This window comes from Hyperolius riggenbachi, chromosome 3 (genome assembly GCF_040937935.1).
Source record: "Hyperolius riggenbachi isolate aHypRig1 chromosome 3, aHypRig1.pri, whole genome shotgun sequence".
Lineage (NCBI taxonomy): Eukaryota > Metazoa > Chordata > Amphibia > Anura > Hyperoliidae > Hyperolius > Hyperolius riggenbachi.
Window position 1 is genome coordinate 337,491,423 of NC_090648.1, and position 12,368 is coordinate 337,503,790.

The window sequence follows — 12,368 nt, forward strand, 5'->3', positions numbered from 1 at the left end:
TACAAGTATAGCAAGACACAGGACACACAGGTGTAAGATAGTGTTTTGGTGCAACAGTAATAATGGAGGAGATACCCACTATCCCAGAGGGGCTGGTAGAAGGGGGTATCTCTAAGGAACACAGTACTCAGTACCCCAGCAGGCTGGAGACTCAGAGCAATGGTGATAGTTTCACCCGAGGAGCGGGTGATACACAGTGAGACAATGTAGAGTGATCACTCGAGGGGCGAGTGATTCAGACTGTACTGCAGCAGGTGATTCCCTGAGGGGCAGGAGATCCCAACAGTGCTGTATTAACTAGTCACCTGAGGAGCAGGTGATTAAGACTGTACTGCAGCTATCTACCTGAGGGGCAGGTGATTCAGACTATACTGCAGCTATCTACCTGAGAAGCAGGTGATAACTAAACTGAGAGTCCCTCACCAGGACTAAGCTCCCTGGTGAGGGCAGAAGAGTCAGACAAGCAGGTTCGGCAACACACGGACAGATACGGTACAAAGACAGGAAGCTAAATCAGAGTAGTAGTTCAGGCAAAGTCGGCAACTTATATCAGATAGGCAAAGGTACCGAATCAGAGAGCAGAAGAATAGTCAAACTAGCAGAAGGTCATAACAAATAATACAAGTCAATTAGTACTTTAAGCTATCAACAGAATCTGGCTAAATGTGGATCCCTAGCTCCAGCTGGTTCTAGCACACTTTGGGATCTGACTAGGTCTGAGTGCTAACACGTAGCATATGCAACAGCAGACGCGGAACAACTGACACTCAAGTCCTATATATACTAAATGCGCTCTATAGCGCCACCCCAGTCACTCAGCCAATCCAGAGCATAGCTGGAGTCAGCTGACCGAGTGATCAGCTGACTCCCCTTCTAGATGCATAAAGGTCCTTTCGCTCAGCGCGCGCGCGTGTAGCCCTTAGTCTATGAGCGATAGAAGGACCAGGCAAAGCACCAGCATGTAACTGTGCAGCGGAAACCGCCAGCTGCGACGCGGAGATAGCCGCCATGTCGCTTGCTGTTGCGGCGGTATCTCTGCTATCCATTACACATCCTCATTAAAGTCTGCCATTCTCTCTATCAATTCAGAACACACTGGGTACCAAACTACTGATGAGTCATTTATTAATCTGAGCAGTGTGAGTCACATGCCAATACTTTGCTACCATTTAAAAATAAAGTTACATTTAGTAATCATAATGCATTATTTATCTAAACATCAGTTTTGAGCCATTTTCACCCAATCACACTTATGTATAAGGACACTTAGGCTGAGTCTCCACCGCATGTAAATTCAGATGGGGAATCACAGCCTATTGCAATCAATAAGCTGCCTCCAAATTCACAAGTGTTCAAGAAAAAACAAAAAGAAAATCGCATCACACATGAAAATCCCTACAGCCGTGCATGGCACTCATATGTACCAGCACAGACAATCTGTGACAGCTCCCACATCTAGGCTCCATGCACCTGTTGTTCCCCCTAATCACTCCTGATGCCCCTTTTATATGTCTATGAATGAAGGTGACGTACAGCTATTGGATGAGAAATGGCTGCCTTCTCTTTTTCTGCCTCAAGATGGCAGCACTAATTCCCCTTAGTTGTGGCTATAGTGATTAAATACAAGTATAAATTAGCTTAGTGGTCTAAAGGGCGTCACCTAATGAAGGGGGCCGTCCCCGAAACGCATTGTGACCCTTGACCTGACGTATGTGCGGTGGAGGAGCACTGAGCTTGTAGACGGGATCCCAGGATTGACTTCACAGTTGCGGAGCGCTGGTGGCCACATTGTCCACTAAGGAGCCCGATCTCAACCATCGCTCACCTTACCCTTTTTACCGTTTATAGGGGTAGGTTTTACTTGTATGGTAAAGTTTTTTCTGATACTTTGCCATGATGGCGTGCTATGTTTTCTCTATGTCTTTTAGTGTTCCCTGCCGGTATTAACGCTGCCTGACTGGGTGGACTTACAAAACAACCACATTGTAGTCTGCTATGCTCATTTGCACACTGGCTTTTTAGGCTCTGTATTGTGGATGCTGCCGGATCCAAAGGATTGGTGTTTGTTGTAAAACTGTGGCGGTTATCTCTTTTATATTTTTCACATTATTGTTATTAGACCTAGAATTGAGTTGTACACATGAAACGTTAAAAAAAAAAGTTAAGATACTTACTTCCGTAGTAGGAAGACTCTGGGTGGCCCAGTACAGATACTCTCGTCCATCACCAGGAGCTTTAGTCAAACAGGTAGAGAGGGTCCCTTGCTAGATCAGTGGGCTCCGGGAGGATGCAGGAAGCCTCTGGGCCATCCAGATACTTCCTGCTACTGAACTATGTAACTTTGTTTTTAACACTTCAGGTGTATGTTAATGACCTTCTGATGTCTTTAAATAGTGCTAAAAAATCAGTAAGGCAAGTACATTGCCTAATTGGTCAGAGTCATTTAAAACAATTTTATCATACATACTTAAAGGACTTACGAGGCCAAAATGTCTAAAAAAGCAAAGTACCTGTAAGCTGTTTAAATGCACGGAGGACGCCGTCCGCGCCCTCCGTGCAGTTCCGCCGGGTCCCCTTCCTGAGATCGCCCCCCGCGCCGACCCCGACCCCCCAGGCCGGGTCGGGCTCTCGTGCCGCTCTCAATATGGCCGCTTCCATTGGCCGCGGCTGCGCAGTCCGCCTGGCCGCGAGTGCGGCTGCGCAGCTCTACGGCCAACCCCTCCGATCCACGCTACAGTGCGTGGTTCGGGGGGTTGGCCGTAGAGCTGCGCAGCCGCACTCGCGGCCAGGCGGACTGCGCAGCTGCGGCCAATGGAAGCGGCCATATTGAGAGCGGCACGAGAGCCCGACCCGGCCTGGGGGGTCGGGGTCGGCGCGGGGGGCGATCTTAGGAAGGGGACCCGGCGGAACTGCACGGAGGGCGCGGACGGCGTCCTCCGTGCATTTAACCTCCCCGGCGTTCTATTGAGATCGCCAGGGAGGCTGCGGGAGGGTTTTTTTTTAATTAAAAAAAACCTATTTCATGCAGCCAACTGAAAGTTGGCTGCATGAAAGCCCACTAGAGGGCACTCCGGAGGCGTTCTTCCGATCGCCTCCGGCGCCCAGAATAAACAAGGAAGGCCGCAATGAGCGGCCTTCCTTGTTTTGCTTAGATCGTCGCCATAGCGACGAGCGGAGTGACGTCATGGACGTCAGCCGACGTCCTGACGTCAGCCGCCTCCGATCCAGCCCTTAGCGCTGGCCGGAACTTTTTGTTCCGGCTACGCTGGGCTCAGGCGGCTGGGGGGACCCTCTTTCGCCGCTGCTCGCGGCGAATCGCCGCAGAGCGGCGGCGATCAGGCAGCACACGCGGCTGGCAAAGTGCCGGCTGCGTGTGCTGCACTTTATTTGAAGAAAATCGGCCCAGCAGGGCCTGAGCGGCAGCCTCCGGCGGTGATGGACGAGCTGAGCTCGTCCATACCGCTCAGGAGGTTAAACAGCTTACAGGTACTTTGCTTTTTTTAGACATTTTGGCCTCGTAAGTCCTTTAAGCATAAGTACACTAGCACCGTACAATAAGCTATATGTACTGACCATCATGTTTAGCACATACCTGAAAAACAAAGCGTTTGCTCCTCATTTATGCACATTGGGCTCAACTTTCAGCGCTGCATAATATGTTGGTGCTTTATAAATACAATAAATAAATAAACTTTGTATTCTAGTTACTTAAAGTGAATGTTTACCGGTTTAAAAAAGAAAAAGTCAGATACTCACCTAAGGAGAGGGAAGGCTCGGTCCTAATGAGCCTTCCCTCTCCTCTCCCGGTGCCCGGTCCCACGCAGGATCCCCCGTGGCAGTATTCGACCAGTTCGGTCAAATACTGCCAATTCCGCATGCCGAAGGGAGCTTTCGGAAGCCTTCGGGAGCACTCGGGCTCCCGAGGACGCGGCCTCTCCATACTACGCATGCGCGAGCGCCCTCTATGACGCGCTCGCGCGTACGTAGTATGGAGCGGCCCGTCTTCGGAAGCCCGAGTGCTCCCGAAGACCTCCGAAGTCCCTGCGGCGGCGGACGCGAATGGGGGAGCCAGCGCAGCACCAAGGGCACCGGGAGAGGAGAGGGAATGCTCATTAGGACCGAGCCTTCCCTCTCCTTAGGTGAGTATCTGACTTTTTTTTTTCATTAGCGGTACCCATTGGCTTTAAACTTGAATGCAGCTGTTTCAGCCTACTTAGAAATCATCAGTGCAAGGTGTGAAGAAGCTATAGTAACATAGTGGTTGGAGGAGCAGAAAGATAGTGTATTTGTCTCAGTAGGCTATGGAGGACCACCAGGAGCTTTTCTAGCCCGCCACTGGATGCACTTGCAAAGTAGGAAAGCAATGCAGTACTCTGAAAGCACTTTCAGAAGAGGGCTCAGCCATCTGTGCTATAAAATGTGAGCTGGTCTAGCAACAATAAAAATATTGAAGCATTAATAGCAATTACAGATAAATTAAATAACAACTGGTCCGTGCCATATACTGTATGAACATGCTATGCAGAATCCTGTAACTAACAAAGGCACAAATAGCATGTGACCTGTGAAAAGCAGAACAGACTAATCTTTAGTCTTTGTGGCTCTGCTAAGGAGAAATACCACAATATATAACAAAATTACAAAGTTTGTGATCTCATGCCTATTAACAGACTGCAGCAAAGAAGAAAAGAAAAGGTCACAAGATGTCCAATTTGTCCTTTCAGCATTAAAGAGACTAATGAGACAACACAATGTTTAAGTTGGTAAACTTTGGGATAGGTTCTGCCATGTCTCTTCATTACCAGCGGATGTTACAGTAATTGCCTGCTTCTTGCCCATAAAGTGAAAGAATACTAATGAAAGGCATTTGTTTGGAAGCGGCTCGTGTTTCATACGAGGGCCTTACCTGGAATTTCTCTGCACACACGCCATTTCTTCTCCACACAGCTGACTAAGCTTTTTCTTAAATAAGCTGAAGTGAGTCTGTGCCAAGATGAGATTCATCTGAGCCCTCCATGGCATTTCTTCTATGCTAGCTTGTATGAGTCTTTTACGTTTAATATATCTACCAACAATGGGTGTCAGAAGCGTAGTCAAGGCTGTAAAAGCTTTTTTTTCCAACTCTTCTCTTGAAAGTCTAAAACAATAGAAAAGAAGGAGGTTATATGAGAACAGAGTCTCGGAAATAAAATGCTGAATATCTTAGATATGCAAGAATAAAGCTTTCTATTTCTATCAAAGTCACTTATAGTAAAGAGTGCTCGCGCTGTATTGTGTGCCATTTCACAAAGCTTATTCATGTGTTCTTACTTTACACATTTTTTGATGCCTTGGCCATAGTATTGAATATTCGATGCATGTACCATAACTAGAATAATCAGGGCTATGGCAAGACAAGGAAGAACTATAAAATGTAGACTTTCCATTTCTTTTGCTCAATTAAATCAGTATCAAACAAAAACATCACATCATGAGGTATTGGGCACAAAAAAAGGAAACTTCAACCAAAATATAATTTGAATTAAAGTAGCACTCTAGCTAAACAGCTATTCAAACTGAGAACACATACTGTACATGGGAACGTGTTTATCTGCTGAGATATTTATTGTATAATTACTTCTGGCTGAAGGTGTAATGGTTAAGGGCTCTGCCTCTGACACAGGAGACCAGGGTTCGAATCTCGGCTCTGCCTGTTCAGTAAGCCAGCAATAATTCAGTAGGAGACCTTTGGCAAGTCTCCCTTACACTGCTACTGCCAATAGAGCGCGCCCTAGTGGCTGCTGCTCTGCTCTGGCGCTTTGAGTCCGCAAGGAGAAAAGCGCAATATAAATGTTATTTGTCTTGTCTTGTCTTGTCTACTTTCAATCATTTTTGCTATTGTAACACTCCAGACCCCACTGCACAGCCAAGGGATGATACTGCTCTCCATTGTTTTACCTCTGCTGCTTTCTATGTTCAAAATAAGATAGAAATAGTCTGCTTTATTTGAACAGTTTCTGTCTACTGAAGGGCTGCAGGGCAGGGGTGGTGCTATTAAATTACAGAGATGCTTTGGGAGGTGAGGGGACGGGTTTGGCTGCATGCAACCTCCCTGAAAACTGGGGGGAAAGGATGACACCACACTTTCGACAAAAAAAAATAAAAAACACAAAGACAACAGGAGTCTCAATGTGTAGTAAATTGAGGTTTTGTTGGGTAGGAAGAGAAAAATGAGGATGCGTGAAAGAACAACCAATCAAGATGAGATTCACTTGTGTGATCTTACGATATTCTAGGAATGGTCCCTCTTTTGGGAAAAACAAGGATAACAGCACTAAAGTAGGAAATAGGAACTAGAGGGCACACTGTCTCATGGAGAGTCAACAATATAATGAGGGATAAAAAAATATTTTAGTATAGTGGCAACACGTTTCATGGGCTCAAACCACTTCCTCAGGCCAAATTCTTGTGCCATTGCAAAAATGCAGCTGGGCTTTGAGGGAAGTGAAGGGGCTGCCTGTTATCTCCCTGACAACCAGTTCCAAAATCACATTACACATACCTATTCAGAAACGTCAGAGACTCTAGAGAGGTTAGGAAAAAGGCAAACAGACAACCTTAGCTATGCATATCTGTTTAACATGTACAGTATTCGGAAATCTGAGGAAGTAATGCCTCTTTTCATATTAGAAATAGAGACTGCAAAGTCACACACACCAAGGAACACACGTGCACACTACTATGTGCCTCGACTCAGAGACGCACATCCTGATGTGCCAGGATACTTGTCTGTGGTAGCACCCTGGACTGGCCAGACAAGAGACTGTGACTCTCTGCTCCATTCTTTTGCCCGCTACACTTACTCTTTGAGACATATCTATGGGATTTCTGTAAATGCGTCTGATGTTTAGAGTAATAGCTCGGGCAGGAAGAGCAGGGTGCTGTGTGACATGTGTAGGGTTTTCAAAGATAAAGATACCAAGTAGGGGAACAGGTAGGTGGACATCAGTCTCAGATCAGCGCATAGCGCTACCCTTGCTAAGTGGACTTCCCCTTTAAAGACATTTTAAGAGTTTACTACATCTAGAACAACAAGAAAAAGTAATAAAATAAAAGCAGATTAAATATAAAATGTACAGTGAATATATAACTGAGCTCCAGGCTCCGTGATACATATTCTCAAACTGTGTGTGACCATACAGACTGAAAAAGCTAATGTAGTATTTTAGCTTTAAGAGCTTGTTTTCAAATCGGTGTGTTCATTAGACTGATGAGCTCACACTACAGCATGCAGAGACAACAACACCGTTGCCTCTAATTACACTAATGACTGAATACATTTGCGCTAAAACACCATTTTAGCATTATTTTTAAATGGCTATAATTTCCTCTGTGAGCATTTAACTTAATAATATTACCAAATTAATTCATTAAACACACAAACACATGTAAGTATGTGTACACATATGCTCATCCACATTTATGAAAATACTGTTGTGATTTTTACATAACGTTTAACACTTTTACACAGCTTACTGACTCCTCTTACCTACTGTTTTTATCCCTTAATGCCTAGATTGTGAGTTTAAAAGAGCAAAACTTTCTCTCTCCTACAGTGCTCCAGTACTGTTTTGCAATATAAATATATCTTCCACCTCCATATACAATTTACAAACTGAGCTGTTCCTTTGTGTATTATCTGTAGTCCCACCCGTTGTTTAGGTAACTGCATGTGCTATGTACTGTCTATTGAACAGCACCACAGAAGATCCTGGAGCTATATAAATCAATAAAATAATTTCTAAGAAAGACCATCTATCAGTTCATGTTGTTCAAGGATAACATTTAGATACAAACTTTTGAGGGTCCAGATTCTGTCTCTTCTTTTTTGGCAGTTTTTTGGTCGTTTCTACTTTCTTAGGCACATCTTGCTTGCTTTTCTGTTTGACTGTTGATGATGCCTGTTCCTTAAACAAAAGAAACAAAATATTTTATCTAGAAACCGAGTTGTTTTAAAACAATGTGGCTGGTTTTCAGTTAGGTGTAAAAGGCAGAGAACACTAGAGTCTGTGTTGTTGGGAATTAGTCATATTCTAAAGCTATGTGCACATGCTAGACTAGTCGCTATTCCACTGTCTGCACCAAGCTCAATCTCCCAAGTGATATCACTGTGTATGACCAGTGTATATAGAGAAGCTACAGCCGAGGAACCCATCATTGTCTATGGAGAAGTGAGCATGGACAATGGCGTTAACACAATGTAGCAAGTTCCAATGGGCGGGGTAAAGAGGGAATAAAATGGACTTGGGGTAGCCGTCACTTAAAAATCTGGCATGCCAGATCTTTAACTACCCTAGCAGTATTCTTTTAGTAATCCTGAGCCTGGGTCGGGGGATATGCTGAGAGCACAGAGGAAAAGTATACAGAACTCACCTCCCCTGGACCTGGACAGTTGTAGTCTGTCCCTTTCCGGTCCCCCAAGGCTCCCCATTTCTCTGGTGAGATTGCAGTCTACCACATGATGGCAGGGGGTGATCTCACCACAGAGAAAGAGCAACCTCTGGAGGACAGGAGGAAGAGATGCTGTACTGGTATGAATCCCCACACACAATCTGCTAACCTGTCCCAAGATGTGCATGCTCTACCAATATGCCAATCAGATGTAAACAGACTGTTCAAAAGACAAAACACTAGGAAAGCAATGGGGCCAGACACTGTGTCTGCAAAATGTCTGAAACTCTGTGCCGATCAATTAGCCCCTGTATTCACAGACATAATCAAAACATCTCTGGAACTCTCAAGTGTCCCGGCCTGTTTTAAAAGCTCAACCATTGTACCAATTCCAAAAAAATCAAAACCTACATGTTTAAATGATTACAGGCCTGTTGCCCTGACATCATTGGTTATGAAAGCATTTGAAAAAACTCATAATGGCTTATCTGAAATCTATCACAGATCCCCTGCTGGACTCTCTGCAATTTGCCTACAGGCCTAATAGATCCGCAGATGATGCCGTGAACATGTGTATGCATTATGTACTACAGCATCTAGACACCCCAGGAACCTACACCAGGATTTTATTTATAGATTACAGCTCTGCATTTAATACACAGCAAGCTCTCCCAGCTACACATACCTGAATCCATCTGCAAATGGATAACCGATTTCTTAATCAACAGGAGACAGCAGGTCAGACTTGGTAAGCACACATCAAGCTCTCTGACAGTCAGTACTGGTGCACCCCAGGACTGCGTGCTTTCCCCACTGCTCTACTCACTGTACACCAACGACTGCATCTCCACAGATCCATCTGTTAAGGTTCTGAAGTTTACAGATGACACAACAGTAGTTGGTCTCATATGGTGGGACAGCTTTCCTCCTGGTGCAGCAGCAACAACTTGGAACTAAATGCTCTCAAAACCATGGAGATGATAATAGACTTTAGGAGATCTCCCCCCCAGCACCTCCCCTTAACCATAAATGGATCCACAATAACCGAGGTAGAGTCATTCAAGTTTCTTGGGTCCACAATCTCACACAACCTAAAATGGGACAACAACACCGCCACTATTGTCAAGAAAGCGCAATAGAGGATGTACCATCTACGCCAGCTGAAAAAGTTTGGCCTACCTCAAAATTTAATGGTGCAGTTCTACACTGAAATCATTGAATCCACCATAACATCATCTATGACTGTATGGTTCGGCTCCTGCTCAACATCAGAAAAGGTGAGGCTGCAGCGCATCATCCGAACAGCGGAAAGGATAATTGGCTGTAGCTTACCTTCCCTGCAGGATCTTAACACTAGCAGGTGTAGAAAGAGAGCAACCAAAATTGCCTCTGATCCCTCTCACCCAGCTCACTCCATCTTCCAGCTCTTGCCTTCAGGAGTAAGATTCCGGTCAATCGCTACCAAAACGTCTAGACACAGGAACAGCTTTTTCCTCAAGCGGTAGCCATACTAAATGACGAACCCCGCTAGAGCTGCTAGGACTTGAAAGTAATCAGCACAGAACGGTAAATGAACAATTCTCACATTGCTTACTGCCACTATACTTGCATAATATCCTTGACTTGTAATATACACACTGTCTGCCCTTGTATTGTTTTTGTTTGTGTTTGTTAAGCAACTGCCAAGACAAATTCCTTGTAGGTGCAAATAAAATTGGTTCTGATTCTTATCTTACTGCAGGGAGCTTTCTATTGAAAAAGTAAGTCCTGTGTTTAACTGTGTGAATGGTGTTCTGCTAAAAAATGTGGTAGTATGTTACATGTTGTAAATACTCTTTTAGAGCAAAGAAGAAATGCTGGGTTTCATACCACTTTAACCTCCCTAGCGTTCTGGACGAGCTGAGGTCGTCCAAAGACGCTAGAGGGCACCGCTCAGGCCCTGGTGGGCCGATTTTCATATTTTTTTTTTCAAACACGCAGCTAGCACTTTGCTAGCTGCATGTTTGCTCCGACCGCCGCCGCTCACTCCCGATCCGCCGCTACCCGACGCGAAAGAAGGCCCCCGCAGATCGCCGCCAGGCTGCGCTTTGGGGTGGATCGGGAGTCCCTGTGACGTCACGGCGTTGATGACGTCACTCCGTTCGTCGCCATGGCGACGGGGGAAACCCTAAAGGAAATCCTGTTCAGAACGGGATATACTGTATAGCCGGCGGCGATTGGAAGGGTGGGAGGGAGTTAACAGGAAGGGGAGAATCATGTAGGTAGTGCTAGGCTAGCTACATGATAAAAAAAATCGGGCGAAAAAAAACCTCCCGCGGCCACACAGCCACGGGAATCAGAACACCCAGCAGGTTAATGGTGATGACATACTTTAGTAAATCAGGTCCTTGGTGTGTCTAATGATTCAGGTGATCTTATGAGAAGTGACTCAAAAAAAGTCATCCTATAACAAATTTTGATACTGCAAATGTAAAGAGTGTTGTAGGCAGTATTTAACTTTTTCTAGTGCAAACAATACATGGTTCTTTTAACACCTTCCATCCCCTCCCCAGCTTATACTTCCTTACCTCTGGCAATGGCAAAAAGCTACAGGAAGCAGAAGTATGGCGGCTTTTTTATTATTTATTAAAAGGAACCAAAGGCGTGAGACCTATGAAAGCTGCCATATTTATTTCCTTTTAAACAACACCAGTTGCCTCTAGTCCTGCTGACCTTTATAGTAAGTATGGTCTAAATCACACTCCTGAAATAAGCATGTAGCTAATCTTGTCAGATTTGAATAGACATCTGATCTGCATGTTTGCTCAGGGTCTATAGTTTAAAGAGTCAGAGGATCAGCAGGACAACGTGGCAATGTGTATTATTTAAAAGGAAATAAACTTGTCCATATCAATCTCACCTCGGGTTTACCTTTATGAAAAAACAGGTGAATTTTAATTTTAAAGAGGAACTGTAAAGAGATTTTTTTACAAAACAAACAAAGGAAAAGAGTGTGTTATGAGGAGGAGAAGAAGAAGAAATAAACAAAAGAGGAAAAAAATCCTCTTACCCTGTCAGTGTTATGTAGAAAAAGTACCTCATGCAGCATGAGAGGAATCATGTTTACTACTGGAGCACAGGGCTAGAGGGTTTATTTTAATTACCTTAGTTAAAGACACACTCCTTTTTCCCTTATTAAAGCGGACCCAAAGCAAACTTTTTTTTAAGTTCAAAATATTTAGTTACACCGCTCTGACACATACAAAGATAAATAAACACTCCTTCAAGCCTACGAGCATTTCAATGCATGCTTTTCACCGTTCTCTTTTCACAACTAGGGTTATACAGGTGGCAGCCGTTAGCAATTCCTCCTTTGCTGGACATTATCTACACCAGTTTGCCGGATTCTGTCCCAGCAATTTGAAAGGAAGGGAGGGGTTTCTCCAATAAATGTAAAATAATTTATATTTGTCAGCATGCAGCTGAAAAAAAGGCTGCTATTTATTATTATAATTTAGAAAATAAATTTTATTTCTGAAATCTTGTATTTTTAATTTCGGTCCACTTTAAGTGTTAAGTCTCATATTTGAGAGTAGGTCAACTTTAAAGGACACCTGAAGTAAGAAACATATGAATGCTACCATTTTTTATTTATAATACCAGTTGCCTGGCAGTCCTGCCTGAGTCAGATTTACCATAAGGCACTGTAGGCATGTCCCTACAGGCGCCTGATGATGGAAAGGTGGCTCACTCCCCTCCCCGAGTGCCTCCTTTCTTCCCTGTGCAGAGTTCTGATGAGAGTGTAAATTAGAGCTCTCGGCATTCCACTGGTGAAATCTCCCTTCAGTCAGGGTCACCTCTAGTTACTCAATACTGAGGTTTTTCTAGCTATTGTGAGGGATTAGCTTCAAGTGGGACTCGAAAAGCGATACAGACAGGCTCAGGCACAGTATCTCACA

The 12,368-nt window shown here is 44.5% G+C and overlaps 1 protein-coding gene across 1 annotated transcript in view; it reads right to left on the reverse strand.

Annotated features, from left to right (window-relative positions):
- CFAP54 (cilia and flagella associated protein 54) overlaps positions 1 to 12,368 on the reverse strand; it is a 528,182-nt gene that overhangs the window by 262,146 nt on the left and 253,668 nt on the right. The window contains exons 35-36 of the mRNA XM_068273664.1: positions 7,837 to 7,946; positions 4,907 to 5,137 (exon numbers count right to left, since the gene is read on the reverse strand). Coding sequence (XP_068129765.1) covers positions 4,907 to 5,137; positions 7,837 to 7,946 — 341 coding nt within the window. The remainder of the gene's footprint in view (positions 1 to 4,906; positions 5,138 to 7,836; positions 7,947 to 12,368) is intronic.